Source organism: Cyclopterus lumpus, chromosome 23, assembly GCF_009769545.1.
Source record: "Cyclopterus lumpus isolate fCycLum1 chromosome 23, fCycLum1.pri, whole genome shotgun sequence".
NCBI classification, from domain to species: Eukaryota; Metazoa; Chordata; class Actinopteri; order Perciformes; family Cyclopteridae; genus Cyclopterus; species Cyclopterus lumpus.
In genome coordinates this window covers 17586199-17611352 of record NC_046988.1, presented here as the reverse complement: position 1 = coordinate 17611352, position 25154 = coordinate 17586199, and the positions used below count along the sequence as shown (strand labels likewise).

Here is a 25154-nt window from a genome sequence, read left to right as displayed (position 1 = left end):
TAATAATAATAATAATAATAATAATTACAATAATAATATTGTATTCACTCTTCCATTAACAACCATCTTAAAGAGATGAATGTATACAAACAACAAAACTAAATGAAACTGAGTTTTACTGAACCTGGACCTGATCTCTGGACCACATTGACAAACACTGTTATGTACTATATTGTCAATATCCGTTTATTATAACTCATGATAAGTAAACGGCGTTTCTTCTGAAGGGAGTTCTGTATGAAGCCTCGTCGTCACAGAGCGGAACTAATGTTTGTGCCTGTGTTTCCGGCCTAGACGTGATCGCGGTTGCACGCGGGAAGCCTGTGCGAGATGGCGGTCGACACACAGACCGTGTAGGAATCGTAGAGATCCGCCGTGTTGGTTAACGTTTTGCCTTATCTCATCCCTGCTTCTGACGTGAGCTATGGAAGGGGGCAAGCCGAACCTGACCCTTGTCTACCAAGCGGTCCAGGCCCTGTACCACGACCCGGACCCGGCCGGGAAGGAGCGAGCCTCGGTGTGGCTCGGGGAGCTCCAGAGATCGGTAAGAAAATGGGAGAGGCCGGAGACCGGAGCGGGGCACCGGGGGTGTGGGGGGCGGGGGGTGAGGGGGTTGTGGGTCTGAGGGGCATCTAACGGGGTCTGGTTGGACCGGTTTTTCTAAAGGTACCTGTTCAGTAAAGGACAGGTGAGTTGAACTGCGCAGGCTCAGAAGAGCCGCAGGTCCCGTTAGCATCATAGCTAAGCTAAGCTAGTTAAATGAATGGATCACAACACTATGCGTGCTCCTCCATGAGTTGCTCGTTCCATGGGCTAGTTAGGGGTTCAGACCGGCCACGTGAACGTGCTGGGTTCGGGTCTAGATGATTAAAACATGCTTCCGGACGAAGGGTTAGGGTTTCGGTCTCAGGAGTCCAGCAGGCCCAGCTAGCTCTGCTATCATGCTAGCTGGCTAATGTCACTAAAGTTGATCAAAGGTGTGAAACAGGTGAAGTTAGTGCGCGCGGACTCGGGTCTCCCTGAGGTTCACGAGCAAGAGACCCTCAAACTAAACTATTAACCAGGTTACGTGTGTATTACCTGCAGGAGGACTGGAACTACCAGGTGAGACCCGGAAGGTTGAAATATCGGAGATCCCCACGTCACGTGGGTTCAGGTTCAGAATAATGATCAGCTGCTGATGTTGCTGTTACCTTGTGTTCGGGAAGTGGTTCTCACTAGACTGTTTTAAGGGCGTGGCTGAGACTCGGACCAGGAATTCGTGATTCTGAGCTTCTCACTCATTTCTCCTGTTTGGTGGTCTGGTGAATCTGGGTCAGCCTGTCTGAGGGGTAGTTGTTATCAGTGTCAGTCAAGTGGATCTGGTTCAGCAGGTTCTGGTCCTCATGTGAATAACAGCCAACACTTGTAAAGCCCACATGAGTCCGTGGAGACTGGGTTAGATAAGGTTGGCTGATAGTCTGTGTTGTACCTGCACACAGGTAACCCTCGTCAGGCGGCTAACTCATTACACCAGTAACCCCCGTCAGGGGAGTAAACACATCTGGAACGTTCTGGTTCGTAAATATCTGGTATTGTTAATGTTATTCCTTTGCTGCTGGTTTTTGAATGAGACCAGATTGTGTGCCACTTGAATCTAAAGTACTGTAGACCAGAATCCAGATCTATGCTGTGTTTCTGTCTATCATGCCTTCAGGTTCAGGTCTTCTGTCAGTCACAGGTTCTCTGTAAAGACCTTCAGATCATGGCTCCTTATAAGTGCTTTGAAGTGGTCTGAAGACTAGAAAAGCGCTATACAAGTACAGGTCCATTGACCATTTATAGACCAGTTGGACTTGAGGGCAGAATCATCACCAGGACCAGAGTCCAGATTTTAGATCAGAGATTTGACTTCATATTTAGAAACACAGATTTGAGACCTGGTGGTCTGAGATTAGCAGTGTGTTGTGTTCTACCAAGATAACAATAAGAACACCAATAATATAATGCCATGCAGATCGGTTCACTCATGCATTGATCACTTCCTGTCCTACAGATGTATGCGTGGGAGATCTCAGATCAGCTTCTGCAGCTCAAACAGGACGTTGAGTCGTGTTATTTTGCTGCTCAGACAATGAAGATGAAGATCCAGACATCTTTCTACGAGCTTCCACCTGAGACCCACAATGCACTGCGAGAATCGCTACTGACCCACATCCAGAACCTCAAAGACCTGTCGCCCATCATCGTCACACAGGTAATACGTCTCACCTGCTGACAGGCTGTAACAGTGTGACCTTCAGGGTCCGTTTGTTTTCTTTTATTCGGAACAGATGGTAGTTTGTGTCAAAGACAGACATTTGGACAATATGTCGAGAGAATGACATCGGGTATTCTGCGTGTGACGTTCAGCACAAACACACAAACCCCTGCAGCTCCACCTGCTGAGTACCGTTTCCTCTCCAGGTAACATGTCGTATCACTGAGGAGACTGAACCCATCTAATCATCGAAATGTCTTTAAAATGGATATTAGAGATTAATTATGAGCTGTTTAACTTCCAAACACTAGCTCTAAAAAGATTATTATACATCATTAAACTGCTAATGACGAGATGTTTTTTATAAGAAATAATTCATATTCTAATAAATTAAATTGTTTGCTTTTATGCAAATACCCACTATGAATTACCCTTTGGATAAAAGCGTCAGCTAAATGAAATGTAATCTAATGTAAAATACCATGATACTGGGACGGTAATTTTGAAAACATTTTTTATTTTCATCATTTGTTTCTTACTTTCTGACAGACAATAAACATAAAACACGGTGCTGTTGCTGACATTTTAACATTCAAATGTGTATTTTGTAAACTGAACTTGATACTAATCTGACATCCGTACAGCTAAACTAAACTAAACCTAATAATAAAATGACATCCGTACAGCTAAACTAAACCTAATAATAAAATGACAGCCGTACAACTAAACTTGATACTAAGCTGACATCCTTACAGCTAAACTAAACTTGATATACAGCTGACATCCTTACAGCTAAACTAAACTTGATACACAGCTGACATCCTTACAGCTAAACTAAACTTGATACACAGTTGACATCCTTACAACTAAACTAAACTTGATACACAGTTGACATCCTTACAGCTAAACTAAACTTGATACACAGTTGACATCCTTACAGCTAAACTAAACTTGATACACAGTTGACATCCTTACAGCTAAACTAAACTTGATACACAGTTGACATCCTTACAGCTAAACTAAACTTGATACACAGTTGACATCCTTACAACTAAACTAAACTTGATACACAGTTGACATCCTTACAGCTAAACTAAACTTGATACTAAGCTGACATCCTTACAGCTAAACTAAACTTGATACTAAGCTGACATCCTTACAGCTAAACTAAACTTGATACTAAGCTGACATCCTTACAGCTAAACTAAACTAAACTTGATACTAAGCTGACAGCCTTACAGCTAAACTAAACTAAACTTGATACACAGTTGACATCCTTACAACTAAACTAAACTTGATACACAGTTGACATCCTTACAGCTAAACTAAACTTGATACTAAGCTGACATCCTTACAGCTAAACTAAACTAAACTTGATACTAAGCTGACATCCTTACAGCTAAACTAAACTAAACTTGATACTAAGCTGACAGCCTTACAGCTAAACTAAACTAAACTTGATACTAAGCTGACATCCTTACAGCTAAACTAAACTTGATACTAAGCTGACAGCCTTACAGCCAAACTAAACTAAACTTGATACTAAGCTGACATCCTTACAGCTAAACTAAACTTGATACTAAGCTGACATCCTTACAGCTAAACTAAACTTGATACACAGTTGACATCCTTACAACTAAACTAAACTTGATACACAGTTGACATCCTTACAGCTAAACTAAACTTGATACACAGTTGACATCCTTACAACTAAACTAAACTTGATACACAGTTGACATCCTTACAGCTAAACTAAACTTGATACACAGTTGACATCCTTACAGCTAAACTAAACTTGATACACAGTTGACATCCTTACAACTAAACTAAACTTGATACACAGCTGACATCCTTACAGCTAAACTAAACTTGATACTAAGCTGACATCCTTACAGCTAAACTAAACTTGATACTAAGCTGACATCCTTACAGCTAAACTAAACTAAACTTGATACTAAGCTGACATCCTTACAGCTAAACTAAACTAAACTTGATACTAAGCTGACAGCCTTACAGCTAAACTAAACTAAACTTTATACTAAGCTGACAGCCTTACAGCCAAACTAAACTAAACTTGATACTAAGCTGACATCCTTACAGCTAAACTAAACTTGATACTAAGCTGACATCCTTACAGCTAAACTAAACTTGATACACAGTTGACATCCTTACAACTAAACTAAACTTGATACACAGTTGACATCCTTACAGCTAAACTAAACTTGATACACAGTTGACATCCTTACAGCTAAACTAAACTAAACTTGATACTAAGCTGACATCCTTACAACTAAACTAAACTTGATACTTAGCTGACAGCCTTACAGCTAAACTAAACTAAACTTGATACTAAGCTGACAGCCTTACAGCCAAACTTGATACTAAGCTGACAGCCTTACAGCTAAACTAAACTAAACTTTATACACAGCTGACATCCTTACAGCCAAACTAAACTAAACTTGATACTAAGCTGACAGCCTTACAGCTAAACTAAACTTGATACTAAGCTGACAGCCTTACAGCTAAACTAAACTAAACTTGATACTAAGCTGACATCCTTACAGCTAAACTAAACTAAACTTGATACTAAGCTGACATCCTTACAGCTAAACTAAACTTGATACTAAGCTGACAGCCTTACAGCTAAACTAAACTAAACTTGATACTAAGCTGACATCCTTACAACTAAACTAAACTTGATACTAAGTTGACATCCTTACAGCTAAACTAAACTAAACTTTATACACAGCTGACATCCTTACAACTAAACTAAACCTGATACTAAGTTGACGGCCTTACATCTAAACTAAACTTGATAGCCATACAGATAAAACTAATTAAATAAAAATGATAATAGCACTAGGTGTTTGGCAGGAGCAGGTTCCAGATAAAACCAGGACCACGACCCAGATAAAACCAGGACCACCGTCTAGATAAAAACAGGACCACAGTCCAGATGAAACCAAGATCCATGTAAGCCTGTGAGGAGAGAAAGTACAAAGACTCCGGGGAAGGAGCAAAGTTAATAATGTGCGATGCAAAAGCAGAAATCTTATCAATTCAAACTAGTATGCACTTCTATTCAATTCAGTTTATTTTGTATAGCCCAAAATCATGGAGACGGGAGGCTGGCCCACCAGGCATGAGGCATCGCGAAAGAGGCCAGGCCTTTGAGGCAGGAGGCACGGAGAAGGAGGCAGGGCCATTGGGAAGGAGGCCAGGTCTAGGCCAGAGGCTGGATGTAGGAAGCAGGGGCAAGGACCCAGGGCCAGCTTCAGACACAGCCAGGTCCAATGGTACCTATTAGGCGAGAAGGCACAAAGGCTCCGGGGAGGAAGCAGAGTTAATACGGTGCAATGGAGAGATGTAAATTCATCCATAAGGAGAGAGAGAAGAGGAGATAGGTGCTCAGTGTATCCTAAAACATCCCCCAGCAGCCTATAAGCCTATAGCAGCATATCTAAGGCCTCCTGCCCTGCCTCATGGGCCCAACCTCCTGCCATGGCCCTGCTGATCTCAATGTATGATTTCATCCTGATATGCTTCTATAGTAAGACATAAATAACATGTTGGATTATTGCCCAGCTCTAGAAGCTGGAAGTATGTTCTAACTTGCTCAAAACATTGCTTGCACCAGCTTTTTGTTTACAAAGTGTGTCCTGACTCTTAACAGAATCAAAACAGGAAGGAAGCCTTGAAAGTAAATTTAACGAAGCTTCATCAAACTGAAGAGAAAGTCTGGCTGTATTTATCCAGTAAATTAAAGTGTAATTAATGTTGATCTTGTTTTTGTTCTCTTTTTTCTTAGCTGGCTTTAGCCATCGCAGATCTCGCTCTTCAGATGGCCTCGTGGAAAGGATGTGTTCACACGCTCATAGAAAAGTAAGGATTCCCACAACCACACAGCTGAAACCTTTTAAACAAAGGACATGTTGACAGCACAGAAACTACAAATATGTCCAACAGATCAATAAATATGTGACATCTTTGTTTGGTTCCAAAAACACACACTCAAATGTTTAATTCATTGTCAACAGAGTTTGGCGGAGAAAATATCTTTAACGTTCACACTTGCGGGACATTTACCTGTAACTGTCACACCTGTGAGACGTTTACCTGTAACTGTCACACCTGTGAGACGTTTACCTGTAACTTTCACACCTGTGAGACGTTTACATGTAACTTTCACACCTGTGAGACGTTTACCTGTAACTTTCACACCTGTGAGACGTTTACCTGTAACTGTCACACCTGTGAGACGTCTACCTGTAACTGTCACGCCTGTGGGACGTTTACCTGTAACTGTCACGCCTGTGGGACGTTTACCTGTAACTGTCACACCTGTGAGACGTTTACCTGTAACTGTCACGCCTGTGGGACGTTTACCTGTAACTGTCACACCTGTGGGACGTTTACCTGTAACTGTCACGCCTGTGGGACGTTTACCTGTAACTGTCACACCTGTGGGACGTTTACCTGTAACTGTCACACCTGTGAGACATTTACCTGTAACTGTCACGCCTGTGGGACGTCTACCAGTAACTTTCAAATCTATAGGTTTGACAAACAGGTTTATATGAGAGTAAATTGATATTTAGGAATATTCCCGTTCAGAATCTCTTTTCCAACTTTGTGAGGACAAAACCAGATTCAGATGCTGTTGTCCTCTCTAACGCACCTGTCCATGCCCCTCCCCCCTCAGGTACAACAATGACATCAGCTCGATGCCCTTCCTCATAGAGATTCTCACCGTGCTGCCGGAGGAAGTTCACAGTCGATCTCTACGAATTGGAGCCAATCGTCGGACAGAGATCATTGAGGATCTGGCGTATTACTCCAGCACCGTTGTCACCGTGCTGGTTGGTTTCTCAGCTTCATACATATATAAACTCTTTGTTATTCTCTCTTTGAGGATCAATTCAATTCAGTTTATTTTGTATAGCCCAGAATCACAGATTACAAAAGGTAAGAACCCTTCAGGAGAGCAACAGAGGAGGATCCCTCTCCCCGGATGGACAGAAGCAATAGATGTAATGTGTACAGATGAACAGAGTTACATAAACACATTCAATGAATAGGACAGAAATTATGAATAATGAGTAGTAGGCATGGACCATGATCCAGGTAAACAGAAGGAGGTAGAGGGGAGGGGCATAAGCAGGGCCAGGGCAGGAGACCGGGCCTATGAGGTGGGGCAGGAGGCCGGGCCAAGGATGCAGGAGGCCGTGCACTTGGCAGGGTCCAGGAGGAAGGACCGGTTCCAGACACAGCCACGATCCATAGATCATGTGATCCGGCTGCTAATCGCTCGTTAATACTTCATAGTTGGTCTCCAGTTACTACTGCTTACTTTTATAATTTGTATCATGTTTATTATGTGTATTCTAAAATATTTCAGAAGATGGTCAAAAATGTAATAACATAAATACTTGATGGGGATTTTTTTCAGTAATATATATGACACTGATATTAGAGATTAATTAAGTGTAACTCTTTAATCACACTTGAATTACAAATGAGACCTTTTGTATTTTTGTCCTAATTTCATCTAAAAAATAATTTTCACTGTTTATTAATTAATTAGTTTGTGTCTGGATGGAGGCTGTTTTGGGAACAATTATGGCACAACCACAATTTTTGCACATAAGATTTTGTTGGACTTAACATACATTTATTTAAACCAACCAAACGTTTGAGAAAAGAAGAGCCTCATCTCAGATTGTGTTGTTTTTCCTCTCTTTTAGACATCGTGTGTGGAGAAGGCGGGTAACGATGAGAAGATGCTCATCAAAGTTTTTCGCTGTTTGGGGAGCTGGTTCAACTTGGGAGTCCTCGACAGTAACTTCATGGCCAGTAACCAGCTGCTCATGGTTCTCTTCCAAGTCCTGGTGAGGTTTAAACCTGCCCGCTTCCTGTTATCGGATCAACGTGCATCATTCAAAAGATGTATGAAACAGTCGCATACATGACAACAGTGTTCTGTTTCCACAGCAGAGGGATGAAACCTCCACCAACCTCCATGAGGCGGCGTCCGATTGCGTCTGCTCATCTCTCTACGCCATCGAAAACGTGGAGACCAACATGGCACTGGGTCTGCAGCTCTTCCAGGGCGTCCTGACGCTGGAGACGGCATATCACATGGCTGTGGCTCGAGAAGACCTCGACAAGTGAGAACTATGAAATGTGTCCATATTCATTCACGATATTGATCTCTGCCAGAAGGGTCGTGATCTCATTGTGCGAGTGAGCATCTGTGTCTATCAAAGGCTCATCTCTTTTTCTACTGCAGCAAACTGCGAAATATTTTGTGTGTCCAATTATGGTGCATGTTCAAGGACCTCTCCTGGCTTCATTGACTTATATTGCCTGTATTACATTGCCACTCCTGACACCCAATCCACTACACTCAGCTGCTCTGGTCATGTGTCGTGGTGCCTCCATGAGAGGGGGAGGGGAGGGGAGGGCCTGACACCAATATGGGTTGTATTCTTCCAGTCAAACATTTCAGCAGTGGTCGTTTCAGACGCACCTGGCGGGATCTCTACTGAGTGCACCGTTCTAGTTTAACAACTTGGTGGATTTCTGTCATTGATAAAGGCGGCAGCAGCATTACGCTGATGTTGTAGCGCTGGAAGGTAATCTGCATTCTGAAGGGCTCTCACTGACTGGCTGAGCAAGTGATGGGCGAGCTGTCCCGAATCCCACTTCCGGGTTAGTTTTAGGGTTAGGACTTCTTTCTTACGTAAACTGGTCATTGATGTGGAGCATCCTGTTGCTATCCTGTGATGCATAGCCCTCTGCACTGTTCCTGTCTGTGCAGGTGCACATCTCCACAATTTGAAGCATGTATGTAGTTTCAAGTCTCCTGAGCAAACCGTTTCCCCCCCCCCCCGTGTCTCTGGCTGAGGGTGAAGGGTAGAATACATGGTATTTATACAGCACTTTTTAAAAAAAGAAAAGGGTTTTAGGTAATTGATTTTGAATAATTCAGAGGGCAATGAGGCAAATGCCACCAGTAAATATAATAAATAAATAAATATAAAATAAAATGGAATATCAATAATTTGTAAGATAAAAAATATGTAATACAGGTCATTGTAATGATTAGATACATGATAAATAAAAAAGTGTAGCATCCACATTTACTTTGGATTTCTGTCCTCAGAGTGCTGAACTACTGCAGGATCTTTACCGAACTCTGCGAGACATTTTTAGAGACGACAGTCAGGAGTCCAGGTCAGGGTATGGGAGACCTGAGGACACTGGAGCTGCTGCTGATCTGTGCAGGACACCCGCAATATGAGGTACGTAAACAACCACAACCCTAACCCTCAGTACCAGGTACTAAAGTAACCACTACACCTTCAGCACCATGTACTAAAGTAACCACTACACCTTCAGCACCAGGTACTAAAGTAACCACAACACCTTCAGTACAAGGTACTAAAGTAACCACAACACCTTCAGTACAAGGTACTAAAGTAACCACTACATATTCAGCACCAGGTACTAAAGTAACCACTACACCTTCAGCACCAGGTACTAAAGTAACCACAACACCTTCAGTACCAGGTACTAAAGTAACCACAACACCTTCAGTACAAGGTACTAAAGTAACCACAACACCTTCAGTACCAGGTACTAAAGTAACCACAACACCTTCAGTACCAGGTACTAAAGTAACCACAACACCTTCAGTACCAGGTACTAAAGTAACCACTACACCTTCAGTACCAGGTACTAAAGTAACCACTACACCTTCAGTACCAGGTACTAAAGTAACCACAACACCTTCAGTACCAGGTACTAAAGTAACCACTACACCTTCAGCACCATGTACTAAAGTAACCACAACACCTTCAGTACAAGGTACTAAAGTAACCACAACACCTTCAGTACAAGGTACTAAAGTAACCACTACATATTCAGCACCAGGTACTAAAGTAACCACTACACCTTCAGCACCAGGTACTAAAGTAACCACAACACCTTCAGTACCAGGTACTAAAGTAACCACAACACCTTCAGTACAAGGTACTAAAGTAACCACAACACCTTCAGTACCAGGTACTAAAGTAACCACAACACCTTCAGTACCAGGTACTAAAGTAACCACAACACCTTCAGTACCAGGTACTAAAGTAACCACTACACCTTCAGTACCAGGTACTAAAGTAACCACAACACCTTCAGTACCAGGTACTAAAGTAACCACTACACCTTCAGCACCATGTACTAAAGTAACCACAACACCTTCAGCACCATGTACTAAAGTAACCACAACACCTTCAGCACCAGGTACTAAAGTAACCACAACACCTTCAGTACGAGGTATTAAAGTAACCACAACACCTTCAGTACGGGGTACTAAAGTAACCACAACACCTTCAGCACCAGGTATTAAAGTAACCACAACACCTTCAGTACCAGGTACTAAAGTAACCACAACACCTTCAGTACCAGGTACTAAAGTAACCACAACACCTTCAGTACCAGGTACTAAAGTAACCACAACACCTTCAGTACGAGGTATTAAAGTAACCACAGAACCTTCAGTACGGGGTACTAAAGTAACCACAACACCTTCAGTACCAGGTACTAAAGTAACCACAACACCTTCAGCACCAGGTACTAAAGTAACCACAACACCTTCAGCACCAGGTACTAAAGTAACCACAACACCTTCAGCACCAGGTATTAAAGTAACCACTACACCTTCAGTACCAGGTACTAAAGTAACCACAACACCTTCAGTACGAGGTACTAAAGTAACCACTACACCTTCAGTACCAGGTACTAAAGTAACCACAGAACCCTCAGTACCAGGTACTAAAGTAACCACAACACCTTCAGTACCAGGTACTAAAGTAACCACAACACCTTCAGTACGAGGTATTAAAGTAACCACAGAACCTTCAGTAAGTAACCACACCATCTTCAGTACGGGGTACTAAAGTAACCACAGCACCTTCAGTACAGTGTACTAAAGTAACCACTACACCTTCAGCACCATGTACTAAAGTAACCACAACACCTTCAGCACCATGTACTAAAGTAACCACAACACCTTCAGTACGTGGTATTAAAGTAACCACACCATCTTCAGTACGGGGTACTAAAGTAACCACAGCACCTTCAGTACAGTGTACTAAAGTAACCACAACACCTTCAGTACCAGGTACTAAAGTAACCACAACACCTTCAGTACGAGGTATTAAAGTAACCACAGAACCTTCAGTAAGTAACCACACCATCTTCAGTACGGGGTACTAAAGTAACCACAGCACCTTCAGTACAGTGTACTAAAGTAACCACTACACCTTCAGCACCATGTACTAAAGTAACCACAACACCTTCAGCACCATGTACTAAAGTAACCACAACACCTTCAGTACGTGGTATTAAAGTAACCACTACACCTTCAGTACGTGGTATTAAAGTAACCACACCATCTTCAGTACGGGGTACTAAAGTAACCACAGCACCTTCAGTACAGTGTACTAAAGTAACCACAACACCTTCAGTACCAGGTACTAAAGTAACCACAACACCTTCAGTACGAGGTATTAAAGTAACCACAGAACCTTCAGTAAGTAACCACACCATCTTCAGTACGGGGTACTAAAGTAACCACAGCACCTTCAGTACAGTGTACTAAAGTAACCACTACACCTTCAGCACCATGTACTAAAGTAACCACAACACCTTCAGCACCATGTACTAAAGTAACCACAACACCTTCAGCACCAGGTATTAAAGTAACCACAACACCTTCAGTACCAGGTACTAAAGTAACCACAACACCTTCAGTACGAGGTATTAAAGTAACCACAGAACCTTCAGTAAGTAACCACACCATCTTCAGTACGGGGTACTAAAGTAACCACAGCACCTTCAGTACAGTGTACTAAAGTAACCACTACACCTTCAGCACCATGTACTAAAGTAACCACAACACCTTCAGCACCATATACTAAAGTAACCACAACACCTTCAGCACCAGGTATTAAAGTAACCACAACACCTTCAGTACGAGGTATTAAAGTAACCACAACACCTTCAGTACCAGGTACTAAAGTAACCACAACACCTTCAGTACCAGGTACTAAAGTAACCACAACACCTTCAGTACGAGGTATTAAAGTAACCACAACACCTTCAGTACGAGGTATTAAAGTAACCACAACACCTTCAGCACCAGGTATTAAAGTAACCACAACACCTTCAGTACGAGGTATTAAAGTAACCACAGAACCTTCAGTACGGGGTACTAAAGTAACCACAACACCTTCAGTACCAGGTACTAAAGTAACCACAACACCTTCAGCACCAGGTACTAAAGTAACCACAACACCTTCAGCACCAGGTACTAAAGTAACCACTACACCTTCAGTACCAGGTACTAAAGTAACCACTACACCTTCAGTACGAGGTACTAAAGTAACCACTACACCTTCAGTACCAGGTACTAAAGTAACCACAGAACCCTCAGTACCAGGTACTAAAGTAACCACAACACCTTCAGTACCAGGTACTAAAGTAACCACAACACCTTCAGCACCAGGTACTAAAGTAACCACAACACCTTCAGCACCAGGTACTAAAGTAACCACTACACCTTCAGTACCAGGTACTAAAGTAACCACTACACCTTCAGCACCAGGTACTAAAGTAACCACTACACCTTCAGTACCAGGTACTAAAGTAACCACTACACCTTCAGTACCAGGTACTAAAGTAACCACTACACCTTCAGCACCAGGTACTAAAGTAACCACAGCACCTTCAGTACAGTGTACTAAAGTAACCACAACACCTTCAGTACGAGGTATTAAAGTAACCACTACACCTTCAGTACCAGGTACTAAAGTAACCACTACACCTTCAGTACCGTGTATTAAAGTAACCACTACACCTTCAGTACCAGGTACTAAAGTAACCACGCCACCTTCAATACCAGGTACTAAAGTAACCACAGCACCTTCAGCACCAGGTACTAAAGTAACCACAACACCTTCAGTACCAGGTACTAAAGTAACCACAACACCTTCAGTACCAGGTACTAAAGTAACCACAACACCTTCAGTACGAGGTATTAAAGTAACCACAGAACCTTCAGTAAGTAACCACACCATCTTCAGTACGGGGTACTAAAGTAACCACAGCACCTTCAGTACAGTGTACTAAAGTAACCACTACACCTTCAGCACCATGTACTAAAGTAACCACAACACCTTCAGCACCATGTACTAAAGTAACCACAACACCTTCAGTACGTGGTATTAAAGTAACCACTACACCTTCAGTACGTGGTATTAAAGTAACCACACCATCTTCAGTACGGGGTACTAAAGTAACCACAGCACCTTCAGTACAGTGTACTAAAGTAACCACACCACCTTCAGTACCAGGTACTAAAGTAACCACAACACCTTCAGTACCAGGTACTAAAGTAACCACAACACCTTCAGTACGAGGTGCTAAGGTAACAACAACACCTTCAGTACGGGGTACTAAAGTAATCACAACACCTTCAGTACGAGGTGCTAAGGTAACAACAACACCTTCAGTACGGGGTACTAAGGTAACTACAACACCTTCAGTACGAGGTACTAAAGTAACCACAACACCTTCAGTACGGGGTACTAAAGTAACTACAACACCTTCAGTTTGATCTTTAATTTGTAATAATAATCCTCTTTCCTGGTCCCTGTTCTCTTGGATGTGTTCTGATCCAGGTCGTGGAGATCTCCTTTAACTTCTGGTACCGTCTTGGAGAACATCTGTATAAAATAAATGATGCAGCTCTTCACACCATCTTCAGACCATACATCCAGAGACTTCTGCACTGTTTGGCCCGACACTGTCAACTTGATCCTGACCACGTAAGTCACCCGATAAGGTCTTCAGAGAACCACCTCTAATTCTGACTTTGATATAAAATCAAGACTCCCACTGAATTATCTGTGACAAATACTCTTCAGGTTCTGTTGGTTTTAGTTAAAATATCAACTATAATTGTTTTTACCCAACAGGATGGAATCCCAGAGGACACAGATGATTTTGGGGAGTTCAGGATGAGAGTCTCTGACCTCGTTAAAGACGTAATTTTTCTGGTTGGATCCATGGAGTGTTTCTCTCAGGTAACGTTCTATTGTACAACACAAAGATTACTTTCTATTCGGTGAACATGTCGATGGATTCTATTAAAGTTTCTCCACTGTTTATTCTCAGTCAAACATTCTACTTAATAAGATGTAATGTAATGTTCTGTTTGTTTGTTTATATTCTACTTTTACAAGGTCTTCTGTTTGTTTGTTTATATTCTACTTTAAAAGGTCTTCTGTTCATTCTTGTGTATATTCTACTTTTACAAGGTCTTCTGTTTATTCTTGTTTATATTCTACTTTAAAAGGTCTTCTGTTCATTCTTGTGTATATTCTACTTTTACAAGGTCTTCTGTTTGTTCTTGTTTATATTCTACTTTACAAGGTCTTCTGTTTATTCTTGTTTATATTCTACTTTAAAATGTCTTCTGTTTGTTTGTATTCTACTTTAATAGATGTTCTGTTTGTTCTTGTTTATATTCTACTTTAAAGGGTCTTCTGTTTTTTCTCAGTTATATTCTACGTTAAAAGAAGGAAACCCTTCCTGGGAGGTGACGGAAGCTGTTCTCTTCATCATGGCTGCGATTGCAAAAAGTGTTGATCCGTGAGTATCTGAAGAGATTATTTTTATTATTAAATCGTGTTTTCCTTATTGAGTTCTTCGTTTAACACTGCTGACTTCCACTGTCAGGAATGCATTTTATTCCAACATTTAAAGTTAAACTGACTTGGTTTGTGTTCGTCCTCCAGAGAGAACAACCCAACGCTGTCAGAGGTGCTACAGCAAGTGGTTCTACTTCCAGAAACCGTCCACATGGCAGTCCGTTATACGAGCATCGAGCTGGTCGGGGAGATGAGCGAGGTCGTGGACCGAAACCCAAGATTCCTCGGTAGGAGTTCATGATTTTAACCCAAGTGGACAGTTAGGGTTAACCCCTAACCCAAGTGGGCAGTTAGGGTTAACCCCTAACCCAAGTGGACAGTTAGGGTTAACCCCTAACCCAAGTGGACAGTTAGGGTTAACCCCTAACCCAAGTGGGCAGTTAGGGTTAACCCCTAACGCTCAATAGCAGAAAAACACAGGCAATAAAAGGTGTTTTGAGAACGTTGTGAGTCAACGAAACCATGAGAGGCCCTTGAGCAAGCAGCCATACCGGCATGATACTGGTAACCTGGTATGATTTTGGTAACCTGGCATATTACTGGTGACCTGTCAGGATAAACTGACCTGACGTGATATATGACTTATACGTCCATCTGAGAGGTGGAATGTTTCTTTTGTAAACCATGACCCTGTACTTCCTCTTCTTCAGACCCGGTGTTAAACTACCTGATGAAAGGCCTCAGAGAGAAATCTCTAGCGTCGGCAGCAGCAAAGGCAATCCACAACATCTGTTCAGTATGCAGAGATCACATGGCTCAGCACTTCCAGGGTCTGCTGGACATCGCTCGGGCCCTTGACTCCTTCGTCCTGTCAACTGAGGCCGCTGTAGGACTGCTTAAAGGTACATAAGCACACCTGTAACACATCTGTAGTGACATCGCTGTTATGTTATTCATTCTGGTCGCATGACATCTATTGTACTTCTAGTCATCCTGATAGAGGATCCTCCGCTGTTGCTCTCCCTGAGCTTTTTGCTTTGAAGGGTTTTTGGGGGAGTTGTTCCTGTTCTGGTGTGAGGGTCAGAGGATGACGTATGTGTACAGATTGTAAAGCCCTCAGAGTTTTTGATTTTAGGTTCTACAGAATAAGTGGAATCGAATCATTAGGTCAGTACACTATCGCCACCTGGGTGGATAATTAGTATTGATACTCGGTCATAGTGATACCTGACAACTCCCAGCTGCTGCCGATTGGTCGGTGGGAGCTGCTGCTTGTATGCACGTGATGGGAAAACTCCAGTTATTTGTTTATTTACCTGTACAGGGACAGCTCTGGTCCTCAGGTCTGTCCCACAGATGTTAAAGTTTATTTATTTACCTGTACAGCTCTAGTCTTCAGATCTGTCCCACCAGTTAGTTTGTTTATTTACCTGTACAGGTACAGCTCTGGTCCTGGCCCGTCTTCCTCTGGAGAAGATTGCAGAATGTCTCAGTGATCTCTGTGCTGTTCAGGTCATAGCTCTAAAAAAGGTCAGTCACCTGTCTATCCCCCTCAATAAAAGCCAGAATATTCAATACTATATTCAAACTAATACCAAAGTAAATATTTGTCTTTCAGCTTTTGGCTGAGAAATCTACAAATGGTAAGTCAGCTGATCCTACCGTCTGGCTCGACAGACTGGCTGTTATCTTTAGGTGAGTTCACCTGTATAAAAATGTCAACCTTTATTTAAATTTACAAAGCAGCAAACCGTGAATATGTTCATACATATTTGTTTGTTTTTCCTACAGACACACAAACCCCATTGTGGAGAATGGACAGACTCACCCCTGTCAGAAAGTCATTCAGGAGGTAAAACATCTGAGCTCACCGGAACTCACCTCATTTGAATATTTACACAAAGTATTCTATTCATGAATAACTTTATCATAATCATGTGACCTCCCTGTAAAGCCTTGTGTATGTTATTGATACATGTTGTGCGTCATGTGACTCAACTATAAATCAGATAATGTATTCAATAAACATATCTTACCTGGGGGGTTGGTTTTCCATGACTTACCTGTGTCACGTGTCTCACTTCTAGATCTGGCCCGTGCTTTCGGAGACTCTGAACACTCACCAGGCTGATAACAGGATTGTGGAGCGATGCTGTCGCTGTCTCAGGTTCGCTGTACGATGTGTAGGAAAAGGCTCCGCCTCCCTGCTGCAGCCACTCGTCACTCAGGTGAGACGCACCTGGACCTGTTTATTTTTCTGATTTGTAATGAAAAGGGTTGAGGAGAACTGATTGAATCTCACAATCAATCGGTGATATTAATGTCTTATTGATCTATTGGTTCAGGTTATAAATCCAAAATGTAAGGTTTAAATAAATGTATAGTATGTTATGTGTTGGTCTATAAGAAATACAGTTTTTTAAAATTTGTATATCAATCACTCAGTGTGTTGCCTTGGATTCTTGAAGTACTGACACACCTGTCCATGTGTTAGTACTGACACACCTGTCCATGTGTTAGTTTAAATCTTATTCTTAACACACTATATTTGTTCTGATTGGCTGTTTGTTGTCATCAGATGGTGAGTGTCTATCAGGTGTATCCACACTCCTGCTTCCTGTACTTGGGCAGCATTCTGGTGGACGAATATGGCATGGAGGAGGGTTGCAGGCAGGGACTGCTTGACATGTTACAGGTAAATACACTTGTAGAACAGGTGAACGCACCAACACCTGTAGAACAGGTGAACGCACCAACACACGTGTAGAACAGGTGAACGCACCAACACACGTGTAGAACAGGTGAACGCACCAACACACGTGTAGAACAGGTGAACGCACCAACACCTGTAGAACAGGTGAACGCACCAACACACGTGTAGAACAGGTGAACGCACCAACACACGTGTAGAACAGGTGAACGCACCAACACACGTGTAGAACAGGTGAACACACCAACACCTGTAGAACAGGTGAACGCACCAACACCTGTAGAACAGGTGAACGCACCAACACACTTGTAGAACAGGTGAACGCACCAACACCTGTAGAACAGGTGAACGCACCAACACACCTGTAGAACAGGTGAACACACCAACACCTGTAGAACAGGTGAACGCACCAACACTTGTAGAACAGGTGAACGCACCAACACACGTGTAGAACAGGTGAACGCACCAACACACGTGTAGAACAGGTGAACGCACCAACACCTGTAGAACAGGTGAACGCACCAACACACGTGTAGAACAGGTGAACACACCAACACCTGTAGAACAGGTGAACGCACCAACACCTGTAGAACAGGTGAACGCACCAACACACGTGTAGAACAGGTGAACGCACCAACACCTGTAGAACAGGTGAACGCACCAACACACGTGTAGAACAGGTGAACGCACCAACACACGTGTAGAACAGGTGAACGCACCAACACCTGTAGAACAGGTGAACATTGTGCTCTTTGAGAAGTGGTTGGAATGTAACATTTAGGCTACTGGAGTACTCTACTTATGTAAATCTTTACGGTATTTGTACTCTACTTGACTATCTCTATTATATGCAATGTTAGTGACAAGTTGGGCTACTTTGGAGATTCAGGTTCTTGATAGAGTATATAAATCAACCAATAATAGATGTGTTTAATAAATGGTATGTAGCCTAATTATTTAGTATATAAAGTAGTTCAAATTAGCTTTACCTTGACCAGCTACAACAATGACGTGAAGAAAGTGAATGCATCAATGTTATAATTCAATTATAAAAGCCTTCTGTGGTTTAAAATGGGCCATTCTGCATAGTGATGCTAATTCTTCTCTACTTTTACCAAAGTTACATTTCAAATGCTCAATGTATTTCTCCTATCGGCGTCGGTACATAATTGAGTCACAATGGAATGGTTTGTATAGATATGAGATGGTGGTGATGTGACAAAAGTCCCACTCTCCAAGCGTGATAAACGAGACGGGTTCCATGTTGGGGGGTTGCTGCCCAAACACGCAGATAGAGAGCAAGATCGCCCACAATTCAAGAAGCGTAAAAGAGTTTTGGTTCATTATGAGAGAAAATAAACTTTGTCCCGTCGCCACAATCTCGGTAATTCATGAGAAACACTGATTTACTTTGCCATGATGACCTCCCGCTTCCTCCAGGCTCTGTGCATGCCAACTTTCCAGCTGTTGGAGCAGCAGAATGGTCTGAGGAATCATCCTGACACTGTGGACGACCTGTTCAGATTGGCCACAAGGTGAGTCTGCTCGTTCACCTGAACACATTTATCGACTGCGGTTTGATTCAGGAACTTCCTCTACCTGGACCGGTACATGTGCCTGAACATGTGCTTGATATCTCTACCTGTTCAGGTTTGTCCAAAGGAGTCCCGTAACTTTACTCAGCAGCAGCATCATCGTTCACATCATCCAGTGCGCAATCGCTGCCAGCTCATTGGACCACCGAGACGCCAACTGCAGCGTTATGAAGTTTGTCCGAGACCTCATTCACACCGGAGTTGCCAACGACGTGAGTCGGCAATAAAAAAATTTATTCAAACTACTTTAAAACTACACTGATGACAAAAGACAGAATAAAGACTAACTTTAAGTCTCTGTCCTCTTTCTGCACCACAATATATAATGTCTGTCTGTTAATTCAGTTTATATCTATAGCCCCAAATCACAAATTTGCCTCAGAAAGTTGTACAATCTGTACACATACAACATCCTTTGTCCCAGAACCTCACATCGGTTCAGGAAAAACTCCCCCAAAAAAACTTTTACGGGGGAAAAAAGAAGAAACCTCAGAGTTCAACAGAGGAGGATCCTCTATCAGGATGGACAGAAGTGTGATAGATGTCATGTGTACAGAATAAACTATACATTCAGTGATATGAGAGTAGTAAGCAGAATAATGATAGAAAAATGACGACTACTAATAGCAGCAGTGGATAGAGTAGAATAATAAAGATAATAAACCAGTAATAGTATTGTGACTAATGATAATAATAATAGTAGTAGCGGTGGGTGTCAGTAAGGCCATGGCAGGAGACACGACCATGGTCAACGTATAACCACGATCCATGGAAACCTGTGAGGAGAAAAAGCACAAGGACTTTGGGGAAGAAGTAGAGTTGGTAATAATAATACAGAGATGAGTCCTTTACCAGCACTAAGGTCTAACAAGACCAGTACGGAGATGAGTCCTTTACCAGCACTAAGGTCTAACAAGACCAGTACAGAGATGAGTCCTTTATCAGCACTAAGGTCTAACAAGACCAGTACAGAGATGAGTCCTTTACCAGCACTAAGGTCTAACAAGACCAGTACAGAGATGAGTCCTTTATCAGCACTAAGGTCTAACAAGACCAGTACAGAGATGAGTCCTTTACCAGCACTAAGGTCTAACAAGACCAGTACAGAGATGAGTCCTTTACCAGCACTAAGGTCTAACAAGACCAGTACAGAGATGAGTCCTTTACCAGCACTAAGGTCTAACAAGACCAGTACAGAGATGAGTCCTTTACCAGCACTAAGGTCTAACAAGACCAGTACAGAGATGAGTCCTTTACCAGCACTAAGGTCTAACAAGACCAGTACAGAGATGAGTCCTTTACCAGCACTAAGGTCTAACAAGACCAGTACAGAGATGAGTCCTTTATCAACACTAAGGTCTAACAAGACCAGTACAGAGATGAGTCCTTTATCTGATCCGTTAGAAGGTTATTAGTAATCCTCACCAGTGCTGTCTCTGTGCTGTGGTGTTTTCTAAATCCCGACTGAAACTCCTCAAATAAACTATTATATAGAACCGATTTGTGACTATTTTCTCAAGGATCTGTCCTTTCTCTTTAACAGGAAAAGAGTTATATTGTGTGTCCTCTCTCTGCAGCATGAAGAGAACTTTGAGGTAAGGAAGCAGCTGATTGGTCAGGCCATGGAGCAGCACGGCCAGCAGCTCATCACTCAGCTGATGCACTCGTGTTGTTTCTGTCTGCCACCGTACACGTTGCCGGACGTTGCCGAGGTGCTGTGGGAGGTCATGGTGTTCGACAGACCTGTGAGTATGAAGAGTAACAGCTGGTCGGGTGTGTCGGTGCTCGTTCCTCAGGTGCGATTAAACTCTGTCTTCTGTTTCAGACATTTTGTCGCTGGCTAGAAAATGCTCTGAAAGGTTTACCAAAGGAGACGTCAGGAGGAGCTGTGACTGTCACTCACAAACAGCTGACTGATTTCCACAAACAGGTCACCAGGTGAGACACCAGCAACACCTGCCATAGGATTATTTTTGGGGATGATATTGTTAGGATTTTATCGACTTATTGGTTCTTTTTCATTACTAAATACTTAGTAAGCTTTTTAATATTTATTAAAGATTAAAACAAATTTAAGAACAGGATTAGAATGTTTATTTTAATTTTTTTATATATCAAATTGTTTCTAAAACTGCAACAGTAATGTTTACAACAGCAATGTCACTATATAAAGTCAATAATATGAAAAACACAGACATCAGCACCTTCCTGGCTGGTTCGTCTCAGCCAGAGAACAAACTGATCTCGACAGTTGAACCACACGTAGGCAGCGTTTGTTTGAGCTTGTTTGCTCTTAGCCGAGCCAGCACAACACAACGATGATGAGACTGGGATAGAGCCGATTGAATTATGGCTTTTCTACATGTTCACATCATGTTGATGCTTCGTTGAACACACCTGCTCTCTGCAGGTAACCAAAAGGTAATGTTCAGGTTTTTGGTTCCAGTCGGGTGTTAAAGTATGTGTGAATCACGATACCTGTTTCTTGTTGAATAAGTTGAACAAAGGCTGACTAAAATCAGTGTGGAGCGTATAGTAAGGTGTTCTGGGGCATGTAGAGCTGACAGTGGTGTGTTCACAATATGTTGAACATTATGGGATGTTTGTTTGAGGCATCAGATGGGTATCTGTTGAGACTTGTTGATCTAAATGTGGAAAGCAGAAAAACTCCTGAGTCCTCAACAAGTTCAGACAGATCCTGTAATCCCCCCCCCTCCCCCCTCCAAATAACCAGAGGTGACCTATTCAACTGCATTCTACTTCCCCAAACAAAGAGTTCCTCTTGGAGTCATCTAGTCAAGCACTGGATTGTGTTCATATTTCTGCTTCCTCTCCTCAGTGCTGAGGAGTGTAAACAGGTGTGTTGGGCCATCAGAGAGTTCACCAGACTGTTCCGATAGCTGCAACCTTCACACAACACCAGGTAACCATTCACACCTTGTAACCATCATTCACACAACACCGGGTAACCATTCACACCTTGTAACCATCATTCACACAACACCGGGTAACTGTTTAGTCAGGGAACTGTTTAATGTTGCACGGTGTATCGATACTGAAAAGGTGCCGCGGTACCTTACGTTCAAAACGATATCAGCGCTCACTCACAGCGAGTGATCGCTGAGGAGACATGGCGGTCAAATGCAGGAGACATGTCGGTCAAGTGCAGGAGACATGTCGGTCAAGTGCAGGAGACATGTCGGTCAAGTGCAGGAGACATGGCGGTCAAGTGCAGGAGACATGTCGGTCAAATGCAGGAGACATGTCGGTCAAGTGCAGGAGACATGTCGGTCAAGTGCAGGAGACATGTCGGTCAAATGCAGGAGACATGTCGGTCAAGTGCAGGAGACATGTCGGTCAAGTGCAGGAGACATGTCGGTCAAGTGCAGGAGACATGTCGGTCAAGTGCAGGAGACATGTCGGTCAAATGCAGGAGACATGTCGGTCAAGTGCAGGAGACATGGCGGTCAAGTGCAGGAGACATGGCGGTCAAATGCAGGAGACATGGCGGTCAAGTGCAGGAGACATGGCGGTCAAGTGCAGGAGACATGTCGGTCAAGTGCAGGAGACATGTCGGTCAAGTGCAGGAGACGTGTCGGTCAAGTGCAGGAGACATGTCGGTCAAGTGCAGGAGACGCTTTGATGGCACCATGTAGTTTTCATTAATATCTTGCTGTAGGCTAATACTAATATTAATGCCATTTTTAAGTGTTCAAAAAGCTGGGCAGGAACACGCTGGTAAAAAAAGGAACCATACAGATGTTTTATTTATTACTATTATAGATAAATATATCGGTATTGTATTTGTGGTATTGTGTATAATGTTATTTATGGCAGGTATCGAAGTTATAATTGTTGGTATCGTGACAACCCTAGTCAGGTAACTGTTCAGTCGGCAAACTATTTACACCTTGTAACTATCATTCACACGACACCGGGTAACTGTTTTGTCGGATAACTGTTTAGTCGGGTAATTGTTTGTTGACTTTCATATCAAACCCGGCATCTTCAATCAAAACAGTTAGTTTCATGTTGTTAATTTGATGCCTAAAGAAACCTTGTGTCTGATGAACTCTGTGGGAAGATTAAGAAATCTCAGAATCCTGTTTGTATCATTCTTTGACCTTCAGAGTGAAATGTAAAATCAAAGTCGCTTTGGATAAAAGCGTCAGCTAAATGAAATGTAATGATACGGATGTTAAGCAGCTGTTGTCGTCTCTTTTCAGGTTAAATCTTTTGTTGACCAACATTCAGAGGTGACGGCAAAAAGCTGCGACTGCAGACAAGGATCCAAAGGGACAAGATGAAGATGATAAAGATGGAGGAGGGACTTTGAATGTGAAACAGGACAAATAACTCTGAAGGACTGACAGAGTGAGTTCTCCACCCCGACCCCCAACCTCACCTGACCACACCTGCAGCAGGTGTCAGGTGGGAGGGGTCGGGTCCAGAAGGTTTCAGGTGGGTGGGGTTGGATCCAGCAGGTGGGCGGGGTCAGGAATAGGAGGAGTTCACTAAGTGAACTGATGTGGATCAGTCCTGTTGGATCTTCATCAGTAATCAATTGTAGGACGTGCCTGGCCAACAGTTTTTAAGAGAAGATTTATTTTTGGGACTTTGGTCGTGATGTTTTTTGTCCGTGCCATACAAAAGAGCCAAAAGATTTCCCATGATGCTCTTGGCTGAGTGGCTGCCTGTAGAGGCTTAATGCTGGAGGATTTGGCGTCACCTTTGACCTTTTTAACTTTGGTTGACTTTTAGTTGTTTTTCCACAAAGTGAGACAGAGTGAACTCTGGGTAATGAGACGGAGAGACTGACACCATGACATCATCGGTGATGTAGCCTTGTTGTAAACAATAAACAAAAAACAACTGAAACAACAAATCCGTCTGCCTTAGTGTTTTACTCGTCTGGATGTGTCTCATTGTGTATCAGAAGGTGTGAAGGTTTCTCAGACCTGAGGCAGAAGGCTCACCTGTGTTTAAACGTCCAGGTAAGTCTTTGAGGGTGGAGCCAGAGACCAGCAGACCCAATCCTGCCGGTGGGACCTCTAATCACACAGAGTACATTCAACTTTAATGCGTCTCGTGTTTAATTCATTCATGCGTCATCAGTACCTGTAGGCTACACCATCATTTATTAGACGTCTCGTAATGGACCCTGGTACTGCCCCCCAAGCTAATTGTACATGGCACACATGAATAGGTATTGATCAGTGGGACATCTGATCGGAGTACCTGGTTCCTTCACTCGGTAACCCAGATGATGTCACTGTTACAGCTTCGTCCTGTGTGGAGACGCCGTCTGCTGGGAGTTCTGGACAAACTGGTTCCTGTTTGTTGTCACCTGAAACTGAACCAGACTGAATCGTTTCATCTGCGGAGGTAAAACCTTTTAAACGTGATTCAGATGAATGAAATAAGAAACGTCTTCCAGCAGAAGAGGGTGGGGCTAGAGATTGATTTTCATTATCAATTAATCCAAATTCTATTCTCAATTGATTATCTAAATGATAATTGTTTAATATTTCTGGAGAAATATGACATCATTGTTGTAACTTCTGGAGACTTATGTCCCCTGTAATAGTGTACTACTGTGTGATTCACTAAGTGTACTACTGTGTAATTCACTAAGTGTACTACTGTGTAATTCACTAAGTGTACTACTGTGTAATTCACTAAGTGTACTACTGTGTAATTCACTAAGTGTACTACTGTGTAATTCACTAAGTGTACTACTGTGTAATTCACTAAGTGTACTACTGTGTGATTCACTAAGTGTACTACTGTGTTTTACTGTACTACACTATTACAGGTCAATAGTGTAGTACTGTGTAATACACTTACTGGTTAATACAGTGTACTGTGTAATACACTATTACAGGTTAATATAGTGTAGT

General features: G+C 42.5%; 1 protein-coding gene across 2 annotated transcripts; it reads left to right on the top strand.

Annotated features, from left to right (window-relative positions):
• The first annotated feature begins 291 nt into the window (after positions 1 to 291).
• On the top strand, positions 292 to 24814 carry tnpo3 (transportin 3). 2 transcript variants are annotated; one of them, XR_004608984.1, is made up of 24 exons: positions 292 to 544; positions 2036 to 2236; positions 6048 to 6121; positions 6942 to 7098; positions 7984 to 8127; positions 8231 to 8406; positions 9405 to 9543; positions 13978 to 14124; positions 14275 to 14382; positions 14859 to 14950; positions 15097 to 15236; positions 15660 to 15851; positions 16388 to 16479; positions 16568 to 16644; positions 16741 to 16801; positions 17037 to 17177; positions 17528 to 17644; positions 19100 to 19194; positions 19310 to 19466; positions 20832 to 20999; positions 21080 to 21192; positions 22094 to 22177; positions 23481 to 23715; positions 24536 to 24814. XR_004608984.1 is itself a non-coding variant. In XM_034526471.1 (23 exons), the coding sequence occupies exons 1-22, from the start codon at positions 425 to 427 to the stop codon at positions 22152 to 22154; spliced, it is 2772 nt and encodes a 923-aa protein (XP_034382362.1). In that variant the 5' UTR covers positions 292 to 424; the 3' UTR covers positions 22155 to 22177; positions 23481 to 24139. The 2 variants fall into 2 exon arrangements, 1 of the variants encoding a protein (XP_034382362.1); XM_034526471.1 differs by lacking the exon at positions 24536 to 24814 and having other exon boundaries at positions 23481 to 24139.
• Positions 24815 to 25154: the final 340 nt, after the last annotated feature.